The sequence below is a fragment of the Colletotrichum chrysophilum genome (assembly GCF_026319265.1).
Source record: "Colletotrichum chrysophilum strain AFK26 chromosome Unknown scaffold_30, whole genome shotgun sequence".
Taxonomy (NCBI): Eukaryota; Fungi; Ascomycota; class Sordariomycetes; order Glomerellales; family Glomerellaceae; genus Colletotrichum; species Colletotrichum chrysophilum.
The window spans coordinates 21,337-43,678 of record NW_026517317.1 but is presented as its reverse complement, the minus strand read 5'-3'; the positions used below and the strand labels follow the sequence as shown (position 1 = coordinate 43,678).

Sequence of the window (22,342 nt, the reverse complement as noted above, 5' to 3'; positions counted from 1 at the left end):
CCCCTGGGTCTTCTCCCTTTCGGGGGTTAGGGAGAGCAATTCAAGGGTGGCGCCCCCGGAGGCGAGGCCAGTGGAGGGTCGCTATTGGCTTGTAATCATTCCTGAGCTCGTCAACCGTCCTCCGCCGGGGGCCGTAGTGGATGGTGGACGGTGCTTTCTACCTGCAAGTGCCTGCCTACCTACCTATTCGTACCTTACTGCGCTGCACCTCCCCGGAGGACGGACCATCATCCCATAGGTACCTGCCCTGGGCTACCTTACAGGCCAGGGCAGGTAGGAAAAGAGCACGGGGCACCTCGCCTTCCATGGGGCCAGACTCCGGTGCACTACTTCCAGTCTTCTCCTCCTAAGAACATCCAATTCCATCCTGAACCGGCCATTCAGAGATGCAAGCTCGAAAAAGACCACGACCGATGGACGAAGCCGTTTCTTCTTAGCTCCAGCAGCATTCTCCTCTCCTGCATGCCACCCGTCTGCCCCCTTTCCCGTTGGCAACGCCACCGTTCCCGCTAACGAAAAGGCTTGCGAGACGCTACCATGCCTCAAAGGGCACATTCGACGACGCCATTTGTCAGTGGAATCCCATCTTCGAGAGGCCGCGAGAGTCAGGGAGCAAAAGGCAACACAACTCGTCGGTGACGGGTTGACGAGCACAACCTGGCAAAACGATCCAGGGGGACGGGAAAGCTTGAAACGTCCCAATCCTGCACGCGCCGGAGTCCCGGCCTGCCTGCCTTTCAATGGGGGCAAAGACAATAATAACGTCGCCGTCTATATTAAAAGAAGTGCTTAATGAAACTGCTTTCGACGCATCCTCCCACCAACATGCGACGAATGGGTTTCTGCTGCCATCATCCAGCCCGGGTCTTGCTAGAACCAGGAGCCCAATCGACGATTCGACTTTCAATCGCATTAATGACAATTCGTCGCCAGGTGCATGACTCTTTCTACCTCTCTTGCAATCCCCGTTGGGCGCGCGCAGGAGATTGTTCGTCGTTTACACACATTACTTAAGATTGAACTTCCCCAAGGAAAATCGCAGTGCAAGACCAGAACTCATGTCAGAAATAGCACCCCGCAGGACATCACAAAAATAGGGGATTGGCAGAGTTCATCCCAGCGGGCTGATCTCCGTGTCGCTCCCGTTGCGTGGGAACCCGGGAACTATCGACCCTTGAACTTTTTTCCTTCTTTTTGCCAGAAACTCTGAGTTTGCTTGACACTGACAGGGTGGTGGTGGTGGTGGTGGTGGTGGTGGTGGTGGTGTTGGTCATCGTCGTCATGAACGAATACCACCCTGCCGGTTCCGTCCGTGGAGGGGGACGGTGTTTGACAGGAAAGCCACAACCAACCAACCAACCAACCAACCGCCACCTAACTAAACTCTTGTCATCATCCTCATGCCTAAGAACCAACACAAGGCGTCACGTCAGTTCAGGATGAAGCGTCGTTCTCCTTAATCATCGTAATGACCGCGCAGCGCCAAAAAAACCTGAACCCTCTGCCCGCAATCATTGTTTCCCTCCCTCCTCTCACACCACCCATCCTCCCCCTCCCCGACGCTTTGACCCCTCATCTGTCGGCCGTCTCCTCTTTCATACCAACACGAATGATATCCAGGCAAGGCCGTTCTGAACTCCGCCAAACAAATCAAAAAGACAAAAATGCCACGCTTCGTAAAATACACTATCCATAGCCCGCACGTGCTCCGTGTCCACCGATCTCCCTAGCCCAGATTGCCCTTCCGAAATAATTCGTTCAATCCCAATACTAGCTAGCATCTTTCCCCACAGCCCAGAAACCGGTAGACGGACATCGCGTGTCTCGAACAATGTCTTGGGTTGGATCTGATGTTTGCTGCAGTGCAATCCCCCCCTAATCAAATACGGATCGGCATCGCAGTATGCCTTGTACGGTCGGTCGGTCGCCCGTCAGGAACTGAAGCCTGTTCTTCGGCCGGAAAGCAAGCAATGCAGTGCTTGTATCAAACGGCCTGAGCAGGAAGGTCGTCCCAATCCCAACCGCATGTTTCCACAAGCAAGAGCTCAGATAAAGTGTTCTGCAGCTTGCATGCATTGCATACAAAAACCCACTAAATCGGTCCTTCCCTTGTTCCCTTCGTGCAGCTTGCAGTAGCCGCATATCAGGAAGCTCAACCTCCAAAAAAGAGTTATTCAGATTCCTTCTGTTCACGCAAAGAACGAAGAGAGGAAGAAGGAGGTCCAAGCGGACCTTCATGTCCAAGAAGTCCAGGAAGCTTGCCGCCACCAACATCTCCAGACGGTAGAAACAAGCAACACACACAGGAAACAAGGAACACAACATGTCACCACCACAAGGTCCCATCATAAAACCTAGCGCGGCTTATCCGCAGCATATTACTTGCATAATGAGAAACTCCCCCGAAAAACCCTACGAGCAGGCATGCGGCAAATAGATGGAAGACAAAAGAGAAAGAGGTTCATCTAAATTCTTCAACGGGCGGGGCGCCGGCGTGCCCCATCAAATCAATCAAAATCGACAGGAACCCACACCGGGAAAGCGGGATTATCTAGAACACTCCCAGTATCACTAGATGTGACACCCACACTGACGGTGGAAACCGCCTTCAAATGTTTCGAAAGATTGGGCTGCGAATCTGAGGACGTCGCACGCCGAGCTAGGAAAGATTCGCAGAGACGTGAGTAGGAGAACGAGAGAGAGAGACCGAAGCGAGAGGCAAGACAGATAGGGGGCGGGGAGGGGCCCGGACCCGCGCTAATGTGAGCTTCCCTCCTCCGGTCGATGGGGTCCGTCCAGTCCGGCTCTCGGTAGCTAACGGGATACGTAAGCCCTGGGCTCTCTCCGAGATTGCGTCCTTGAGCTCGGGCCTGGCTGGGCGCTGTTCGCAACCTCGCTCTCGGAACTGTCGTCCTGTGCTTTGGACGTTTCCTGTGAACCACGTTCGGCTTCGCGGCCGAAAGGGAGGTGGGCCTGGACACGAATGTATGATGTTGGTGGTGAGGCTCAATACAAGCGTCAAACAGGTGATATAAACTCAGGTTTTCAACATGATGATTGAGCGGATTAGGGTCGGATTTTTTTTCTTTTCTCAGGCCTCTACGTATGTGATATATCTTTTGCCCATCAGCTCCATCCACTCTCCAACACACCGATTTCATCAAAACACAAAAGGGGGAATAAGTCAGGTATAGGTGCGTACAAGAACCCCCTGGGTAGGGGGGGTTCGATCGAGGAGAGCCCCAGTTCATCAACCACCGAAAATATGAACGCCGTTCCATGCTGTCGTTAGGTATCGAGCCACAATCAAGGGATGAGTTGAGAGATTTCAACGAATCGTTTTCAGTGAAGGCCAGCCGCAGCAGCGCCCGGGGGAGGAGCGTCGAGGTCGACGCCCTGCACCACTGCTCTCTGCTGCCCGCTGTTGCGGTAGAGGTTGCCAAAGTACTTGAGCGCAACCTCGCTCTCCTGTCGCACCTTCAGAGTCTCCTCGCGGCGCTGCCCGAGATCCTTGACGGACTGCTCGAGACCGACGCGGAGGTTGTCGGCGGGGTAGCGCAAGACCTTGCGGACCGAGGACGAAATACGGTTGGAGTTGCTGTGGACGTAGTCCACGGCCTCCAGCTGAGCAGCGATCTTGGTCGCAAGACGATGGGGCAGGGAGTTGGGAATTTGGTTGAGGATGTAGTACGCGGCGGCGAAGGCTATTAGACTTGTTAGCTGTCCGTCTGTGGGTGTTCAAATATCGTGTCAACTTACCAGCTGCGATGATGCCCGGGATGATGAGCTTTCGCAAGTTGTCGTTGCCGAGGATCTTCGCCGCACTCAAGGCGTGGTCCAACCATCCGTTGCCGCCAATCATGCGAGGAACCAACGCTCCTGCAATGGTGAGGGCCATGCCGGTACCTGCGACCTTCTCCTGCTTCTGAATGATGGTGTTCCAGTCGACAAAGTCCAATAGCTCCGTCGGTACATCGACCTGGCGCGCCATGGAGTCTCTCTTCCGCTTGAACATGACGTCGGGGCGGAAAACCAGGTTTTGGTAGTCATCGCCCAGGTGCATGATACCAAGCTGCTTGATGGCATTGACGCCGCCGACAGTCTTGGCTTTGGCGTGCTCCTCGCAGTGGGCGACGGCCTCCTGGATGTAGGACATCATGGCATCCTTCAGTTCTTCGGCATAGTCGAAGGCGCTGAACAGGCCCCGATACGGAACACCGTGGTTGTTGTCCCCAGAATGTTCAATAGCAGAGTTGAGCGTCAACCTCGTGTAGTCGTAGACGGCCTTGCATGTGTCCTCGGTGATTTTCTCAATCTGGTCGCCAACCTGGGCCTTTGCCTTCCTGCTGGACTCCAGCTGAGGCTCGAGCTCTCTGAGTTCGTTGGTAACACGGTCCAGCTCAGACTGGGCGACCTCCGTGTTGACGTTCGCCAAAACGTTGACATCGTTCAGAATGTTCAGCAAGTACGTCTTCGCAGGTGCCAGCTTCGACCTGGCACGCTTCTCCAGAACGAATCTGCGAAGCGACTGTTCCAAATTCTCAAAGTCGCGGATCTTGTCAAGATCCTTGCCCTTACCCTTGGGGTCGTCGCCGGGGTCATCACCGCCTCCGCCCCCGCCTCCACTCCCGGAGGGACCAGCTGTAGGCACAGCGTTACTGGACACAAAGTGAACCAGTTCCGAAGACTCCTTGTGCGTCCTCGGGCTGAGTCCGTGGACCTGGTCCAGAATCATCTTCTGGCACCTATTCTTGTCTCTGATATTGTCGTAGCCATTCACCACAATGAAGAGATACGCCTTCTCTGCGGCGGCGGCCCAGATGAACTCCTTGGCAGTCATCGTGAAGTGGTTTGCTGCAGAAACCACGAACACGACGACGTCAATCTCCTCCTGCCGGGCAAAAACAGCGGTTGTCTTGGTTGTGTCCGAGTTCAGTCCAGGAGCATCGATCAGCGCAATATCCACCACGCCGTTGTTGAGCAGCGACTCGTCAATAGTCCGCGCATCCTTGACGTAGACCTTGCACTGAGTGTACTTGTCGTTCTCGATGACAATGTCCTCCAACTGTGACAATTTGTAGACGTCGTATGAGCTCTCGTCGTGTCGATCGTACGTCGCATCCTTATGGACAGCATGAACCTCCTCGAGACCGCCGTTCTCCCTAGCGTCCAATACCTCGCAAAAGATGGCTGTGCACGGCTGCTGGTCCTCGGGCAAAATCTTCCTCCGCAGAAGTGCGTTGCAAAATGTTGACTTTCCAGCGTTGAGATCTCCCGTGACCAGGACCTTACTTGACGTATCTTCGATTCGTTCGCGTAGGTTGAGGAGGTGTCGAATGCTCGAGCTGATCTTGCCGTCCAAGAGCGAGGCAATGGAGCCCTTCTCCAGAGAATGCACGAGCTCCGCTTGGTGAAGAGACCCCAACTTCAGATCCAGCTTCAAAACCGAGAAATCTTGGGCGATCTGCGGTGTAACGAGGCGGGGTTCCTCCGCGGGCCGCGTGTCCTGTGCCCGGCTCGATTCAGCGCTTTCGACCGAGGTCAGAGATCGTCGAATTGAGGGAGGCGACCTCGGAGAGGTGGGAACCGAGGAAGCAGATCCATGGACGTCGCCGGCAGTCGAGAATGCGTGGCCCATGGCCGGCCGAGAAGACTTCTCCGCCCGGGTGACGGAGGGGTAATGTGCGGGCCATGAGACGTTCATCTCCTGCAGCTCCTTCAACAGCTCGATAACCTTATTGATCGAGCGGCCGAGTGTCACCCGGTGGGCGTTATACCACAGCTGGTGAATGGCACCGGCCTGAGAACGGCGGTCAGCTTCAGAAAGGTGACCATTGGCGGCAGTTGGGATATGACGGTCCGCGGCGGACAGAGCCTCGCCATTAGCGATGCTGCCTCCATAGCCGGAATCGTTGTCGAGGAGGTTTTGGAGTTGGGCGGCGTGGACAGAAGTGGAGCCAGAGCCTACAGTCATGTAGTGATGTCTGCCGGATGACGGATGCTGCGGCGTGCTGTCGGAATCGTCTCTGTCGACCTCTTGGTCCATAGGGGCCTTGCCCTTCTTCGAGAAATAATCTTGGCTCATTTTCGGTCGGTTGAGGGTGGTAAGAGCATGGTCGAGGGCGTGGTATATGTGAGGGGTGGAAAGGATCGAGTATGTGTGGAAAGTGGCGGTGGAAGTTTTACCACCCGCGAATTGTTTTTAGGGAAGCTCGTCACCGACGAAGAATTCCCAGCGCATGATTTTGGGCGGAGCGGCAAATTTCCTCCACCCTGTTGGTCGCGGCGCACCACCCATTGGCTCGAGTTCTTGTTCCGTCCCGTCACGTCCAGTCCAGTCGAGCCACCCGGGAAAATACCGCGGCCGACAAAAACAGCCTTATCTAATCAACGGCCTCTCCAGAACGCGGGCACCTGTGTGGCGCCCTTGGACTGGCTGGGCGCCTGTCACAGCGTAATCACCCATGTTTCTTGGAATCCCTGGAAGGCTGGCACATGGGCTCGCCTACGTTACGCCGTGCCAAGCTATTGTACGTACCTGCCTTACCTGCCTCTGACTTGACCTCGTTCCGTTGCCCGTTACGTGAGTGCCTGCCAGGCAACCTGAATCTCTATCAACTTTCCCGACGACAACCTCCAAACGAAACAAGCGACCGATCCATCGTCTATCGGACGGCTGCGTAGGTGCACCTTCGACACAGTTACTCTTCGTTTGGCTGAAACGGTTCCCAACCTCCACCATGAACGTATGTCGTGTGCCTCTTCCCCGCCACGGCCCAGGTGCTAATCGTGCGACAACAGATTCTGGAGTACATGTTCGGCAAGCGCATGACGCCCGCGGAGCGTCTGCGCAAGAACCAACGCATGCTGGACAAGGCTATCCGCGAGCTGGACCAGATTCGAGTCAAGCTTGAGAAGCAAGAAAAGCAGTTGATCACCCAGATCAAGCAAAGCGCTCAGAAGGGACAGATGGGTGCTTGCAAGATCCAGGCGAAGGATCTTGTCCGCACAAGGAGGTCGGTTACGCATCAACTTGACAATTGACAAGAGTGCTGACGGATGCCATCAACAGGTACATCGAGAAGTTCTATGGAATGCGCAGCCAGCTGCAAAAGATCTCGCTTAGGCTGCAGGTACGATACCCAGATGGGCTTCTCAGGACGATTGACTGACTGTAAACTCGCGACAGACCTATCGCACCAACGAGCAGATGATGCAAGCCATGAAGGGCGCAACCGTGGCCCTGGGCAGCATGAACCGATCGATGAACCTCCCCGCCCTCCAGCGCATCGCCATGGAATTTGAGCGCGAGAACGACATTATGGACCAAAGACAGGAGATGATGGACGACGCCATTGATGATGCCATGGACGTCGGCGCCGAGGAGGAGGGCGAGGAGGTTGTGGAGCAAGTTCTGGAAGAGATCGGGGTTGACTTGACATCAGCGGTAAGCATGGATGCCGACTTCGGGACGGACTACGGTAGGCTAACAACGGCCCTTGCAGCTCGGCGAAACACCGTCCGGGATGCAAACCGCGGCGGTGCCGGAGAGCAGGATTGCTCAAGCAGTCGGCGGAGGAGGTGGAGGTGCGGATCCCGGCGACGACGACCTCCAGGCCCGTCTCGACAGCCTCAGGCGGTAGCCATAGTAACAATCAATGAAGCGGTCACGATATTTTGCGGACAGCAACGACGGACGATGAGGGATCCTGGGCAGCTAGTTTGTTTTGTCACATACGGTACGGAGTCCCTAGGATAAGGGGAGGCGCACTTATTTTCTTTTCCATTAAGCGGCGTCTCTTTTTTCATGCAGCAACCATGAAATTGTGTCGGTGGGCATGCTCTGCGCTGGCATTCGGCAGGTTGCATCGGAACATTGCGTCATTTGTCCACAGCAATTCAGGTGCCCCGCCAAGATGACTGCGTTTCCCACGAATACCTGCCATCGGGGCGAGTAAACCGAGCTGCTGCTTTGGGGATTAGACCACACCATGCAGTTCTGCCTGGGGTGGACATGCGTTGCCACCGCACTCACTACCTACTATTTTGAAGTAGATCTGCCATAATCGAAGATACTCTGTCATCGTGCCTCCTCTCCGTGATGTGTGACACTTGAGCCATCCACGCTGAAAGTTTATGCCGGGGACCTCAAGGGCATCCGGTGGCAGTTGGATGCCACGACAATAAACAAATCCCAAGTGGACACCAAGCCAGATGGTCCAGGCACACATGATGAACAGACAACAGACACGATTTGCAGAATGCCATGTCGGCAGGATTCCCCCGAGTCAGCATGACGCTGTCGCTTTCGCAAATGTGGGCCTGGCTTCTTTTGTCGGATCTCTCAGCCCAGAACGACCCAGCGAACCGGACCCCAACTTGGACCCCAAATTCTCGGGCAGGTTGTTTGCTGGCGTCCGTGAGGGTAAAAATGGCAAGAATATCAACAACAGGGCAAGGTAGGGTAGGGTACCTGCCTAACGTACCTGAACCTTCCCCGCTCCTGTCCAGGGTTCCGAAGCTGAGCTGTCATGCCAACACTGCCGTGGGAGCTGAGTATAGACGTCCAGCAGACGACGCGAAAGGCGATGTGCTGAAGAGCGTATGCGGTGTCATGGGAATAGCCTCCACTGCAGCTGTCCCTTGCCTTAGTAACCGACGCTGTGGGCGGCTGTTGGGTAAACGTGCTAATTTAGTTTTCCTTTGACCAAAAACTCAACACCACTCTGTCAGCCCAGAGGCAGACAAGGCCCAAGCTGCTTAGCAACCCAATCTAAGCTTCACAAGAGGGGCCTCATCGTGGCCTTAGCAGCAATGGATGAAAGCGACGGGTTCGTGGGAGCAGGCAAGGAAATCCGGTTCGGCGTAGGAAGGTGCTTTGAGTCTCTTACACGGCAGGATCCCGACTGACGGGCGGTGCCAGAAGGGGAAATCGAGTTTGAGGTGTTCTTGAACGGTTCATGCAATGTGAGAAACCCATCCATGCGTTCGTCGTAGAATACCTAGGTTCGCCGACTTTTCAACCTCAAGCTCTTTGGCGGGTCCATGATGGGCAACAACAAAAAGAAACGTTGGGTAGCGGCCGGTAGCCTCCATCGTGAGAAAGAAAGAGATCGGGCCCGGGACTCTGGGGCTGGTGATCGGCATAGGAAAGGCCCAGCTCGACTAGCCGGTTTGCAGCATTGGGTCTCAGAGTGAGATCACTCGGCCATCTCGCGCTTCCCTTCCAGACCCGTCAGGGCGTCAGGGCAGGTCCAGCCCACGCACGGGTGGTCTTCCACTGGTTTTACCTAAGCAAAAAGAAGGAAAGACGCGAGGGCAGAAGAAAGGGCGGACGGGCTAGTGTGGTTTCTCTTAATCCATCTCATCCCATCCATTCCCCCTCCAAGGTTCCCTTCCTCGTCCCGGGAGTCCCAAACCGCGTACCGGACATCAGACACTCCACGACAGTTTAAACGCCCCCGTGTGCCCGTACGTTTCTTGGCCGAGATTTAGATGCCGCCCGCCTAAGCCCCTTCGTTTGGGTCGAATCCACGACAGAGCGTAAAGGTATCTCAGCAGCGCATTGCAGAAACACCTTTGACCCCGACAACGACCCAGCAGTCGGTCCAGCAATCCAGGTGTTAAGTCGCAGGGATTGGAAGGGCCCCTCCCCGTAACGGAGTCAAGGTAAGCGCCGCTAATAAAGCGACCCTGCGAATCGTGGTTCCCGCCTTTCTCTTTCTCAGGTGGACGTCCACGACCACACCTGCGTAAGGTGGTAAGGTACCTAGGTACGGATATTCGTACCTTACCCGGTCCACGTCGCTCTTCCTGGCCCTTTCCCCTCCAACCAAACATCCCCTCCCCCTCCTCTGCCACTGCTGCCCACTGCGGAGAGCCACAGCGTAACGCAGCGCCCGCCCAAGTCCGGCCCAGCCCAGCGCCGCAACATTCGCATCCGCATTTGCTGCCTCACCACAACCTTGTCTCCGAACTTCCCTTCACCTCATCTCACTTCAAACCTGACCAACCCGCTCTTCTCCCAGACGACATCGCAGCCTTTGCCATCCCGCTGGCAAACTGCGCCTCCAGATCTCCCCCGAGCCGTCTCTTTCTCGCTCTTCTACCACCTACCAACGACGTCCTCCCGCTCTTCCGTCTCGGTGGGTACGTCACTTTTGTGAGTACTGGTGCTTCCCATCTTGATCCCCCCCCCTTCCGAATATCAATGAGCCTACGTCACCTATCAACCCTGGAGCACCATCTATACACAGAGACATCACGCTCCTGACATTGGCATTCTGCATGTTCCCGCCTCTCTATCCCGCATCGTCCTTTTGCGCGCACTCTTCAAGAAGCCTTTCGCAGCCCTACCCCGTCCATCTTCTGTCTTGATATCCCACTCTATTGCGGCCAGCCGGCGCTTGTGTGGCGATATCGCTTTGCTGCTTAAAGATCTAGCTCCTCTACATTGCTCTTCCCTTGCTTCTCCTACCCGACGCTTCATCTGCATCTAGCTCGGACCCGACTTACTTCCTAGCTCCCGGTCGGCCTCGGACCACTTTGCCCCTCCATGAATCCGACGAACATTGCTTGCTCACAACTCTAAAGCTAACACCGCCTGTCCCTCTCGCAGATATCCTGGCCTCACGACGCTTTTCCCGGCGACAATATACACCGACGACGAACGTACAAACTCCCTGCCATCCTATTGTACTCAACTGATCGCGCGCCCGGGACGGTACCCTTGAATCCTTTTAAGGCTTTTTAAACTGGCAGGAAGCAAGCGTCGCAGCCTCTCCAACCAGGGGAGTGGTCTGCTGACTAGAATGTTCGGCGGCGGCTCAAGTTCAGCGCCCAAGGCGGAGAGCGACTCCAAGGAAGATCGCAAGTCGCCCTCGCCCGACTCCGAGAAGGCTCAGCCCAAGGCTACCGATCAGGTTGTTAGCGGAGACAAGAGGAGTGGTAACAGCAGTCCCCCGGGACGTCAGACCGATGGAGCCGCCGATAAGAAACGCCGGGCTAGCGGCGTCTCGAGCAAGGCTGCCGGTCTGCTGGCTCACGCCAAGAACACATTGAATTTCTCTCAGGTTGGCCGATCCAACTCGGATGTGAGCACGCAGACTCCTTTGCAGAAGCTGGGCAAGCAGGACCCCGCACTCGTCGTCCCCCAGGGTCAGCACAACAACTCGGCCGGAGAGTCTATTCCCGGACCGCGCTCCACCTTCCGTGTCGGCGTCTGGGAAGATAGGAACAAGAAGTGCCGCCGGACGATGGAGGATACCCACGCTTTCCTGTACAACTTCCTCTACACCCCGGCTCCTGTTCTCGACAGTAAAAAGAGTGATGCTGCCGATGACAAGGATGCTTCTCAGGACATGGTCGAGACGGATAACGGATACTTTGCCATCTTCGATGGTCACGCAGGAACTTTTGCGGCAGACTGGTGTGGAAAGAAGTTGCACATCATCTTGGAAGACACCATCCGGAAGAACCCCAACGGCCCCATCCCAGAGCTACTCGACCAAACCTTCACTTCAGTCGATGCGCAGTTGGAAAAGCTCCCTCTTAAGAACAGTGGATGCACCGCTGCTGTCGCTGTGTTGCGTTGGGAGGACAGAGTACCAAGTGATCGATCTGCGACTGGTTCTCAGGCCATTGCGCCGGCCACCGCAGCGGCCACCAAGGCTGTCAAGTCAAACTCAGAGGAGCCCACCGGCGATAAGGCCGCCTCTGCAAACAGCCCGGAGGCTGCACACGCCAAGTTGAAGAGCTCAGCTAGCCGCCAGCGCGTTCTTTACACGGCCAACGTCGGAGACGCGCGCATCATCCTCTGCCGCTCTGGCAAAGCCTTGCGTTTGTCATACGATCACAAGGGTAGTGATGAGAATGAGGGTAAACGTATAGCTAACGCTGGCGGTCTGATACTCAACAACCGCGTCAATGGCGTGCTGGCTGTCACGAGAGCCCTTGGCGACACCTATATGAAGGATCTTGTCACCGGGCACCCGTACACAACCGAGACCGTTATTCAGCCTGAGAGTGACGAGTTTATCATAATAGCATGTGATGGAGTAAGTTCCTCCTTAACGCCATGCTTTCTGGACATTACTGACGCACCAATAGCTTTGGGATGTTTGCTCTGACCAAGAAGCGGTTGATCTCGTTCGCAATATAGAGGACCCGGTTGAGGCTTCGAAGCTTCTCGTCGACCATGCGTTGAATCGTTTTAGTACCGATAATTTGTCTTGTATGATTGTACGTTTGGACAAGGCTGCGCTGTTAGAGAGCCAAAACGACAAGGAAAGCTCCATTGGCGTGGAGCGACCTCCGACGACTGCGGCCAAGGTCAGCGAGGCCGAGAAGATCGTTTCAGAGACGAAGAAGAAGATTGCGGATGGTGGAACGCCTGCCATTGGCGTGTCGGCGAGCAACAGTGGACGCGGACATGATCCGGCGTCCATTGACAATGGGGACTTCAAGCCCACGACGTTAGATGGGACGCTCGAGGAAGAGCCCGGACCCATTGAAGAAAAAACTGAGTCTCCGGAGATCGCCCGCGATGCTCCTCCTGCACCTTTACCTACGGAGGTGGAGCAGACTGACACGGCCGCCAAGGCAAAGAAGGCCTAGGTACGGTGACGCAGTTGATAATAAGCTTGGCTACTTCAACTGTCTCAAAGTGAGCGACTTGCGATTGTGTCGATGGCTCATACACGGGGCGGCATTGCAAGATGTCTCTAGGCAGAGGTTATCAGGAGTTCAGAAACAGGGGTTAGCAAGCATAAGGCAATGAGCCGGCCCAATAGGGAAGGGTGCTTATTGTAGGTTATCTGTACATCTAGCTATCAAATGGCTTTACCTGCGATCTTGGTGCTTGCTGTGAGCCCTCCCCGTGTTAGTTGCACTGACGTCTCATTGTCAGCTAAGGACTACAACCATCGTACTCTGACTCGTCGTTGAACATTGACATGGCCTGTCGGAGGCTGACATGTCTTGTCCAGCAAAGCTGAGCTGTCCCTATAATGACATGATGCAATTGCATATTCAAGAAGTAAATCAGCAAGGCCATTCGAGAAGTTAGTGGTCAGCCACGATCTATTATATACATCCTAGAGTGAGGACGTCAATGTGTCGTCACCAGAGTCTCCTTTGGCGCCGAGAGACAAGCTGGCGTTCCGAAAGCAAACCACGGGGCAGATAAAACGGCTTGCCGGTACCTGCATGGAGTTTCATTCGCCCCGTAACCAGCTCGAGTGTAGAGATGAAGGGCAGAATATTCATCTTTCTTTGGGGCTACGTCGGTCACTATCTTGGCAATATCCCAAGTCCCATGTGTCATTGCCCAGATCTCCGATACGGGGGTTCGATTTGGGACGAGCTAGGCATGTTCAGATCTGCAACGACTTGTCGGCACTAAGAGGACTGGCAGGTAAAGTAAAAGGCAGCATCCAAAGCTCGGATCTCTTTTGGACGGTGAACGTGACCAGCTGCGCCCAGTGGTCAACGTGACCTCGAGCTGCCGCAGGTGGCGGCGCGGGGTGAAGCTTGGGCGGGTTGACAACACAGCAGAAGCTCGCACTGGTGCGATGCAGGGATGGCGGCCAGAGCACCCGGAGCATCCAGAGCGAACAGGAGGATGGGCGCAACTTGAAGGGATTGGGGGTTTTAAGTTTCTCAAGTGCCTCAAGAGGACGGAATTTTTGTTAGGAGTGCAGGTGATTCGTAATTGTATGTGAGGTATGCCATCTGTACGCTGGGTGTACTGTTTGCCGGTTGGCCCGGGCTCCCCTGGGCTTCTCCAAATCCCCAGGATTTCTCTCCAGGTTTGTTACTCCAGGTTCTCCGATCTGAGGCGGGGCGGGCGGCGGATGGCTGGGCAAGTTTGCTTTGTTACCATACCTTTTGTGGTTTCCGATTCCTTCCTAACTACTCTATATCAATATTCCATTCGTATGCAGTTTGTTACCATACCTTGCCTTTGCTTTGCGCATGGCAAGTGATTCAGGTGACCTCACCTTTGCCTTACCTTACACCGAGGGGGCCGAGACGAGAAGGACTAGAGTCTGGAACCCGACCTACCTCTTTGGCGCGGCGCCGGGCGTCGTGTTACGGTGCTGCTGGGGTTGGTCCTTGAGGCGGGGGAAACGGGCGCCAGCCAGGCAAGATCGGGAAGGCAGGAATACGATGCCGCACACAAGGGCCCGGGTACTTTGGGGAACCTTTTACATAACGCGTCGTCTAGACGGTAAGCCATTATGTATTGAATTGAACGTTAGAGGCTGTTGCGTGTCTCGTGTGTTCCCCAGCTGCTGTGGCCAATGCATCATCGACCCCCGGGGCTATCAGCCAAGCCGTTGGTGTCTGGTGATGCAAATCTCTCTTCCTACATCTCAATTGCATCGTAATCTGTAGATTGCGCCTTTGATTTCTCCCGTGGTCTTCTGCCCGTTTGTTGTTACACCTGCCATTTATTGCCAATCTTTGAATTGGGTATCCTCGGCGTCCACCAATCAGAGCGCAGCAAACGTTACTTATTCCGCCTTCGTTGACGACGGCCGTTATCTTTTCGATACCGTGTTGTCTTACCCTGAATCAAACCCCAAGCAACAAGTCGCCCACGGAGTCAGCAGCCAGCCGGGCAAACATCCCTGGGGGTTCTTGGGGGGCCTCTGAAGTCCAACAAACCTCAATCATCACCCTCGCTCTCGTTGCGGGATCTTGTCCCAGCAGTGCGTGAGGTGCAGCGCACGAGTACCCATACGCCCCGTGTTTGGGAAATCGTCTCCGCGAATACCAGACGAGGGATCGCAGCCTACCACCTCTCGATGTCGAGAGTCTGTGGTGTCCCCGTCTCCCGTCGGTGTCGGTGTTTAAGGTAAGGCAGAGGGCCTGACGGTACGTACCGGCTGCCTTATCAGGTAGGTTAGCAATCAACGCCGAGAATTCCACCTGCCCAGCTTATTTTAGCTGGGAGGAGAGCTTCAAGGAACCTTCTTTTCCAGTACGGATACCGGGCCTGCAAAGTACCCTACATCTGTACGTATTTTCCACCTTGCCAACCCCGCACCCACTTTCTGAGAGCTAAGGCAAAGCACCAGTCACAGGCCGACGTTGAGGTCGCAGAGGTCCCACCTCCCAGCCAAAGGTTGCCGACAAAACCCAGGGCCCGCCGTTTTTTTGCGGCTTCCCACCCCAAGCCGCTTCAGTGTTTATTCCCCCCTCCATAATCCCGTTGCAAACCGACCGAGTCAATCCTCAAGCAGACAATCCAGTCGTGCCATCGACCCACGAGTGCAGCACCGCTGTTCGGCCCATCATGGCCCAATACCCAGCCCAGACAGCATCCAGCCTGAGCCCGACTGTATCTTCTGCTCCTTCAACAAACGCCGCCGCTGCTGCCCCATCCGCGCCGACAGCAACCGCTGCCTCCCAGCCTGCTGCACCCCAACACAAACGCGTTTACCAGGCCTGTATCCCGTGTCGCCGTAGAAAGGTCCGTTGCGACTTGGGAAGCGTCGACAACCCCCACGATCCGCCTTGCGTGCGATGCCGACGCGAGAGCAAAGAATGCTACTTCAGCGCGACCCGACGAAAGCGCAAGACGGAAGATGGTGCCGACGAACCTGAAGACATCGACGAATACACCATCCGCAATGGCCGTAAGCGTCTCCACGTCGAAGACAGTCCCCCTGTCGCCATCGACCGCCGACTCTATAGCGAAGTTCCCTTGACCCCCGGCGGTTCCATCGGCCGAAACCAACCCCTCCGTCGACCGACCGACCCCGGTATCCCCTCCGGTTCGCGCGGCGCTGTAACCCCGAGCACCGTCAGCCAGGCCGATAGCACGCGCCGCGCAGAGTTTGGCACCTTCGAGGACGAGCCCAACGCCCATCTCGAGAACGCGGAGGCCCAGGACCTCATGCGCCCCGGTGTATACGGACCCCACGATGCTTTGGACCTGCTGTATAAGGCGGCCACGGATAGGTCAGTCCAGCTCCGCCAGTCCCAAGACGCGGCTGCTTACCCTCTCCCGGCTCACAGCCCTGTGACGAACCACAAGCGCCACGAGAGTGTCGCATCTATACCGGCCTTGCCCCCGCAGCCCATGATTGTGACCCCGGGCGCGACCATGAAGCCTGCGAGCGCCGGCCGTCCCTCTGTGTCGAACAAGCCGGAGCCACCAATCATCGATCCCGAGCTGACGAAGCGGGATCTCTCTGGGGAACCTGGATACCAAGATGCCATCAAGGCTTGGGGAAGGTTTAGATTCGTCAGGGCTGGCTGGTTCTCTGCGCAGGAGGCCATTGATTACATTGACTAGTACGTCCCCATGTTACCTAAGACGTGACATGGTACTGACCACAGCAGCTATTACGAATATCTTTCCCCGCTGACACCCATCTCGCCGCCGACATTCCGAAACCCTGCGTCGCATCTTACTCTTCTCACGGAGGAGCCGATTCTCACAATCACCCTGCTTACCATTTCGTCGAGATATCGAAAGATCCCGGGAACTGGTGGACATTGCCGGTCTCATGCAATCCATGAACAGCTCTGGACCTATCTGCGAGGGATGATTGAGAGGTGTCTTTGGGGCCAGGAGGCTTTCGGCGGTGGATTTACGGCGGCGATGGCTGGAGCTTCATCCGTCATAGAGGATCAAACCAGCAGCACGGCACCTTGGCGTGGAATGAGGAAGGGAAGTCTACGGACGCTGGGAACTGTCGAATCTCTTATGATCTTGACGGAGTGGCACCCCCGCGCGCTCCACTTTCCTCCTGCCGAGGCCATCGACGAGCTCATGCTCCCATCATATGAGGGTAGTGATTTGATCAGCACCGATGAGAACGGAAACCAGCGGCCTTCGGCCAATATTGGCGGCCGGAGGCTTGACAGCTGGCTCGAACCTGCGTGGAGGAGTGACAGAATGTGCTGGATGCTTCTCAGCACCGCGATGGGTCTCGCATATGAGCTCGGAGTGTTTGACGACATTGATGAGCTGCTTCGTGACGGCGCAATCACCCGCCCTGAATATGAGGAGGAAACCTATAGGCAGCGCGCAAACCGCATTAAGCGGCTGCTGTTGATCTACTTGACTCAATTGGCCGGCCGCCTCGGCTGGACGAGCATGGTTCCAGAGGTCCTCCGCAAGAGCGATCCCGCCGTGACCCGTCGACGGCCGACATCGACTGAAGGCACAACACCCGGTACCAACCCGTCCTCCCTGTCCAATGCCTTCAACTACATTCCGGACCTGGAGCTTGACGATCAGATCATCCACTGCTGGGCCGGTATCAGCAATGCCATGCACATCGGCAATGAAAAGTTCTTCAGGTCAAGGAAGCACACGACCGACATCATCCAGAGCGGCAAGTATACCGAGCTTCTGAAGGATTTCCAGCCTCTCCTGCAGGATTGGTGGAAGGAGTTTGAGCGGTACAGGCTGCCGCCGTACATCAGACACATCCTAACCATCGAGTACGAGTATGTACGCATCTATGTCAACTCGCTGTCTTTGCAGGCAGTCGTTGAGCGGTGCACCAATAATGCTGGAAATACTGCGCACGCCGGACACGGCGCGCACGGCAATCATAACGCAGGGAGCGCCGCGCAACTATCGCCTCAGACTCAGAACTACTTTGGAAAGCTGCCTCTGGGCCAATTGGGTGGCTTTGGTGCGACTGACCAGGAATACATCAAAGAAGTCATCAGCGGTAGTCGCAACCTTCTCAGAACCGTGGTGGAGGGGCTTCTCCCAGGAGAGTACCTCAAGCACGCTCCCGTGCGGACGTACTTCCGCATCATCAGCGGCGCCATGTTCTTGCTCAAGACCTTTGCCCTCGGTGCGCCGCGGTCGGATGTCAAGATGAGTATTGATTTGATGGACCAGACCGTCGAAGCTCTCCGGAACTGCGTCGTCGACGATGTCCATTTAGGCATTCGCTTTGCCGACTTGCTCGAGTCTTTAACCCGTCGTCTTCGCAACCGGTTCATCCAGGCGCCTACTCTAGGTCATGCATCCGCGGATGGAAGAAGCCCGGATCCCCATGGCATCACTGATGGTACCGGCGCTGCGGATGGGCAGGTGGCTAACGGTGTCAATGGCCAGACTTGGTCCAACCACGCAACGAAACTACGGAATGGACTCAACCCGCACGGTAAGAATTGGCACGCTTCCCAGTTGACTTCATTGACTAATAGACAAGCAGAAGACCCGAATGCCATATCCGCAACACCCTTCGACCTCACCACAGGCAACTTTCCCTACCCGTCTGGCGCCGCCTCTGTTCTGGGTCCCTCCACACCGGCGCCTCACCCCGAAAACACCAGCAACAACACGAATACGAACAACACCAACAACACAGCAGGCTCCACGACCGGCATGGACAACCTCTTCGACTCGACAGACTGGAGCAACCCCAGCAACGAGATGTGGTACCTGCCCACGGGCCCTGCCTTTTTCCAGAACATGGACAACACCGCCGTGGCCATGACGGCCGAGGGCGTCAACGTCGGAGGCCTCGACCTCCTTGAGTACATGGCCATGGATAACTTCAACGTCATGGACGGCACGAACGGCGCGCCGTCATACCCCTGAACCCAGACAGGGCTACAAAAGTATTGATGACCCCCCCCCCCCCCCCCCCCCCAAGGAGGGATGACGATATACACTACACAAAATTGGGCAACGGAAGACAAAAAAGCAAAAGCGGGGTTCAAAAATTGCACTTTGGCAAAAGGGCACGACGCGTCTTCGTCGGAAAACAGCAACTTCTCGTTTGGAAAACTTGGGGTGATGATTGAGTATGGGATACGGACATCAGTATTGGCTTTCTTATTATTTTTATTGCTCAGCTCTAAGTAGTTTGCCGTCTCAGACGCAAGTCTTCGTCACGAAGGGTTTTTTTGGTTTTGTTTTGGTACGAGTTTTCGTTCCTTACCTTATGAGATTGGCGGCAAGATGTATGGATTTAGATACCCTTTTCAGCACTCGATTGTCAAACGAAGCACGCGGAGTTTTTCCCGGGGTGCTTGCTCGAGTTGGACGGTTTATTAGGTTTTAAACAGATTTCTTTCTGTTTTTGGAAAGTACATGTCCCCCTTTTTACTGTTCTTGGCTCCTGCCGATAATGTAATGTGCGGAGATAGAGAAGTTTGGGCACCTCGACGAAGCAGGTGAGTGTCCTAGGAAAAGCAAACTTTCTCGAGTATCGAGTTTTTATCTGACATGATACTGCTTGATTCCTGCAGCTTTTTGCGCGGCAATCCCAGATCCGTGGCCTTTGTATCCATCTCTCGTCTTGTCCCAAGAACAAAATGCGCCGTCTCCTTCGTCTGGATGTGGGGTTTCCTCTATTCCTACACGCAATGTTGGTCCCATATCCCCGCCATCCGGAACCCAAGTCTCCATCCAATCCTTTCCATCCCCGATTTTCATCCTGTGCTTTCTTGCCGTCGGTATCGTACCCTTGAGGTGGGGCGTCGTCTCGTCGTTGATCTCGTAAATCATATGATCGCATGCATTCTCACTCGCCGTCGTTCTTGTGGCCTCTTCCGGGCAGGGTTCACTCAGAGCGGACGCGGGGGAAGCGGAGCCAACCCCAGAAGGGGGCGCCGCCGCTGGTCTCCTCGCTCTGCTGAGGATGGATGGCGTCCATGCTATGGCGAGGCGTGAAGTGGCCGTTGGGGCCGATGGGCGGCATCGTGGCCGGGGACTGTTCGGTGCGGCGCTCGATCTCGCGGAGGTTGCTCTCGAACTCCTGCTGGAGGGCGCGCTCGCGGGGGCAGGTGATGCTGTCGATGGTCTGCTGGCGCACGCGGGCGTTCTGGGCGTTCTCATAGGCGATGTCGCGGGGGCGGGCGGCAACGACGGGAGGAGGAGGGGTGATGGTGATCTCTGGAGTGGCGCTGGTCTGGGGAGAGATGGGCTCGGGGATGGTCGGGTGGTTGAACATGAACAATCCCTGGAACACCGGTCGGTCGTTCTGCTGGGCGGTAGACTCGGAGCGCAGGCCTTGGTTCACGCCCTGCTGAAGGGGGATATTGTTACCGGCTTCGAGGTCAACAATTTCCTCGTCGTCGGTGCGCGAGCCGATGGTCCGCTCCTCGCGGCCCAGGAAGAAGAGACGCAGCCTGCGGCGGGCGAAGTCGCGGAAGCCACCGCGAGGCCGGAGGCGCAGGCGGAAGTTGCGATAGTCGGGCATGTGGAAGCTGTGGTAGTCTTCGCCGGGTAGGGCGTAGTAGAAGTGAATGCAGGGATACCAGAAGCAGAGAGCACAGGCTATGATGAAGCCGATGAGGGATCCGATGAGGAAGCCCTTGCCGATGCTTGCGATTGCGCTAGAGTCGGATAGGACCCAGGCTTCGAGGAGAGGGGTTGACTTGTGGGAGGGTTCGACAGAGAGAGGAGCCACATGGGAGGTGGGGAGAGGGATGGGAGCCATCGTAGCGGTTGGCCGGGTAGGCAGATGGTTGAGACCCGGACGAGGATGAGTATGAGTGCGCAGCTATGTCTGTCAGTAACGCGCTCCCATTGTGTTTGCCAGGACGGCTTTGATGACTTACGCGTCGGTCTTTGAGAGTGGGTGTTGTGAGAGGCGCGCGCTGGGTTTTCAAACAGCAATTCACACTGGATCTCCTTCAGACTGGGCAAAGAACAATGGCTGTGTTGTCTTGCTGTGAGAAAAATAGTTACGAACGATTTTGGAATAACGAAGGTATTTGAAGCTTCGGCGCGAGTTGGTGTTGTTATAGATGGAGGCCCTTGTCCTGGTTGTTGAGTTGGATATGGGTTGTGGTGGAGAGGGCAAGGAGTTTTGAAAACGGGAAGAAGTTTTCCTCTCGATCTTTGGGCTAGAGAAAAGGTGCGAGGGCAGACTGTTGACAACAGGCAGGAGGGGTGGGTGGGATGTTGAAGTCGTTCATCTGAGGCAGGAACGTCGCTTCCCTCTCACCTGCGCTCTTTCCTCTGAAAGACAACAGATGGAAGAAGTGGGTCGCCGCCAGGTTTTGATCTGAGTTGAGATTGAATTCGGGACTAAATAGTGATTCCTTGAGAAATCAATCTCTTTGGAGACTTTCGGCCAGATTTTGGTTCGCTGCCAAGAACCCCTGAATAGCTTCCAACGCAACGCCCCTCCGCATGCCCGTCTCATCGTCCCACGAGGAATGCAGACCAATCAACTTCCCAGACTTTCTGTCGATGAGAGGAGCCCCTGAATGTCCCCAATAGGTCCAGCAAGTATGCATCAACGCCCCAATCTCTGAATTATCCTGCACATCCTGACCCTCGGCGCAGCCCCTAAAAGTCCCGGTGCTGAGGTGGAGGACGTCATATCCCGTCTTGACGCCCGGCTCTGAAGCTTCAAAATCTTCAATTCCTGGGTGTCCCACGCATATGAGCCGGGACTTCAGAGGTGGAGTGGAGACGGCCGTTGTGATGAAGGGAAATTGACTGGCAGCCGGAGATGCGGATGAGATTGATGGGGGTTCCTGGGCCGCTACGATTTTCAAGAGAGCCAAATCGCGTTTGGCATTCCATGCCAGAGGCTTTGCTTCCACTACGCGGCCAGAGGCAAAGAGGAGCCAGTGGCTCTGCGTCGCATCAAAGTCGTCGGCGGTTTCGGCTATGCAGTGAGAGCACGTGAGGAGGACGCCGTCCGGGGAGATGCAGACTGCGGTACCGGCTTCCTCTTGAGCGAAAACGAGAGTTGCAGTCACTGAAGACGACAACCCCTTCATCTGCATGTCTTCCGGAATCACGATCTGATTTTCTAGCAGCAGCCGGCGCTTTTTCAGAAGAAGTCGGAGGTCTTGTTTTGAGGGATCTTTGGGTTTGAGGCCGCTGCCGAGGTTTCCGGGAAGCGTACGAATAACAGAGCTTCCTGACTTTGAATTTTCTTCTGTTGCTGAGATAGAAAGTCTCGTCTCGTTCCCCGCGTTGCTTGAGGATGCTGCCGCTGCTGCCAACTTGGCCCTCTGTCTCGTTCGACGCGGAGAAGTCACCCCAGGCCGCGCAGCAGATTGCTCCATGTTGATATGTGAAAAAGCTCAAAAATAAAAACAGTAAAATTTTACCTCAGATGTATTGAGATGGAATCTCGGGTCTTGATAAGAAGTAGGAGGTGGATGGATGCCGCTGGTTGAAACGGTAGCGTGCCACTGCTGCCTAATTTTCAACATCAGGGCCACTCATCATGCAGCCTGGGTTCTGCCAAAAGAACAACATGGATCACACTAGCTTCAATGAATACAGAACTTTCCTCACCAAAAGTAAAGTTGAATTTGTTACAGTGTTGAACTATGTACATGGAAATCGAATGACCCCAAGAATCCAAAATTACCAAGATCACGACAA

The 22,342-nt window shown here is 55.5% G+C and overlaps 6 protein-coding genes across 6 annotated transcripts; 4 read left to right on the top strand and 2 right to left on the bottom strand.

The window, feature by feature from the left end:
• Positions 1 to 3,342: 3,342 nt before the first annotated feature.
• On the bottom strand, positions 3,343 to 6,085 carry COL26b_004772 (uncharacterized protein; the record flags this gene model as incomplete). The annotated part of the gene is made up of 2 exons (XM_053177639.1): positions 3,343 to 3,704; positions 3,760 to 6,085. 2 exons carry the CDS (start codon positions 6,083 to 6,085, stop codon positions 3,343 to 3,345), a joined length of 2,688 nt encoding a protein of 895 aa, XP_053038351.1.
• Positions 6,086 to 6,740: 655 nt separating this feature from the next.
• On the top strand, positions 6,741 to 7,643 carry COL26b_004771 (uncharacterized protein; the record flags this gene model as incomplete). The annotated part of the gene is made up of 5 exons (XM_053177638.1): positions 6,741 to 6,746; positions 6,802 to 7,016; positions 7,073 to 7,133; positions 7,190 to 7,447; positions 7,506 to 7,643. 5 exons carry the CDS (start codon positions 6,741 to 6,743, stop codon positions 7,641 to 7,643), a joined length of 678 nt encoding a protein of 225 aa, XP_053038350.1.
• Positions 7,644 to 10,811: 3,168 nt separating this feature from the next.
• COL26b_004770 (uncharacterized protein) lies at positions 10,812 to 12,615 on the top strand (the record flags this gene model as incomplete). The annotated part of the gene is made up of 2 exons (XM_053177637.1): positions 10,812 to 12,056; positions 12,109 to 12,615. The coding sequence occupies 2 exons, from the start codon at positions 10,812 to 10,814 to the stop codon at positions 12,613 to 12,615; spliced, it is 1,752 nt and encodes a 583-aa protein (XP_053038349.1).
• A 2,686-nt stretch (positions 12,616 to 15,301) lies between these two features.
• On the top strand, positions 15,302 to 16,562 carry COL26b_004769 (uncharacterized protein; the record flags this gene model as incomplete). The annotated part of the gene is made up of 2 exons (XM_053177636.1): positions 15,302 to 16,305; positions 16,538 to 16,562. The coding sequence occupies 2 exons, from the start codon at positions 15,302 to 15,304 to the stop codon at positions 16,560 to 16,562; spliced, it is 1,029 nt and encodes a 342-aa protein (XP_053038348.1).
• Positions 16,563 to 16,615: 53 nt separating this feature from the next.
• COL26b_004768 (uncharacterized protein) lies at positions 16,616 to 18,583 on the top strand (the record flags this gene model as incomplete). Its single annotated transcript, XM_053177635.1, has 2 exons — positions 16,616 to 18,143; positions 18,195 to 18,583. 2 exons carry the CDS (start codon positions 16,616 to 16,618, stop codon positions 18,581 to 18,583), a joined length of 1,917 nt encoding a protein of 638 aa, XP_053038347.1.
• Positions 18,584 to 19,550: 967 nt separating this feature from the next.
• COL26b_004767 (uncharacterized protein) lies at positions 19,551 to 20,429 on the bottom strand (the record flags this gene model as incomplete). Its single annotated transcript, XM_053177634.1, has 1 exon — positions 19,551 to 20,429. One exon carries the CDS (start codon positions 20,427 to 20,429, stop codon positions 19,551 to 19,553), a length of 879 nt encoding a protein of 292 aa, XP_053038346.1.
• Between the last annotated feature and the right edge of the window lie 1,913 nt (positions 20,430 to 22,342).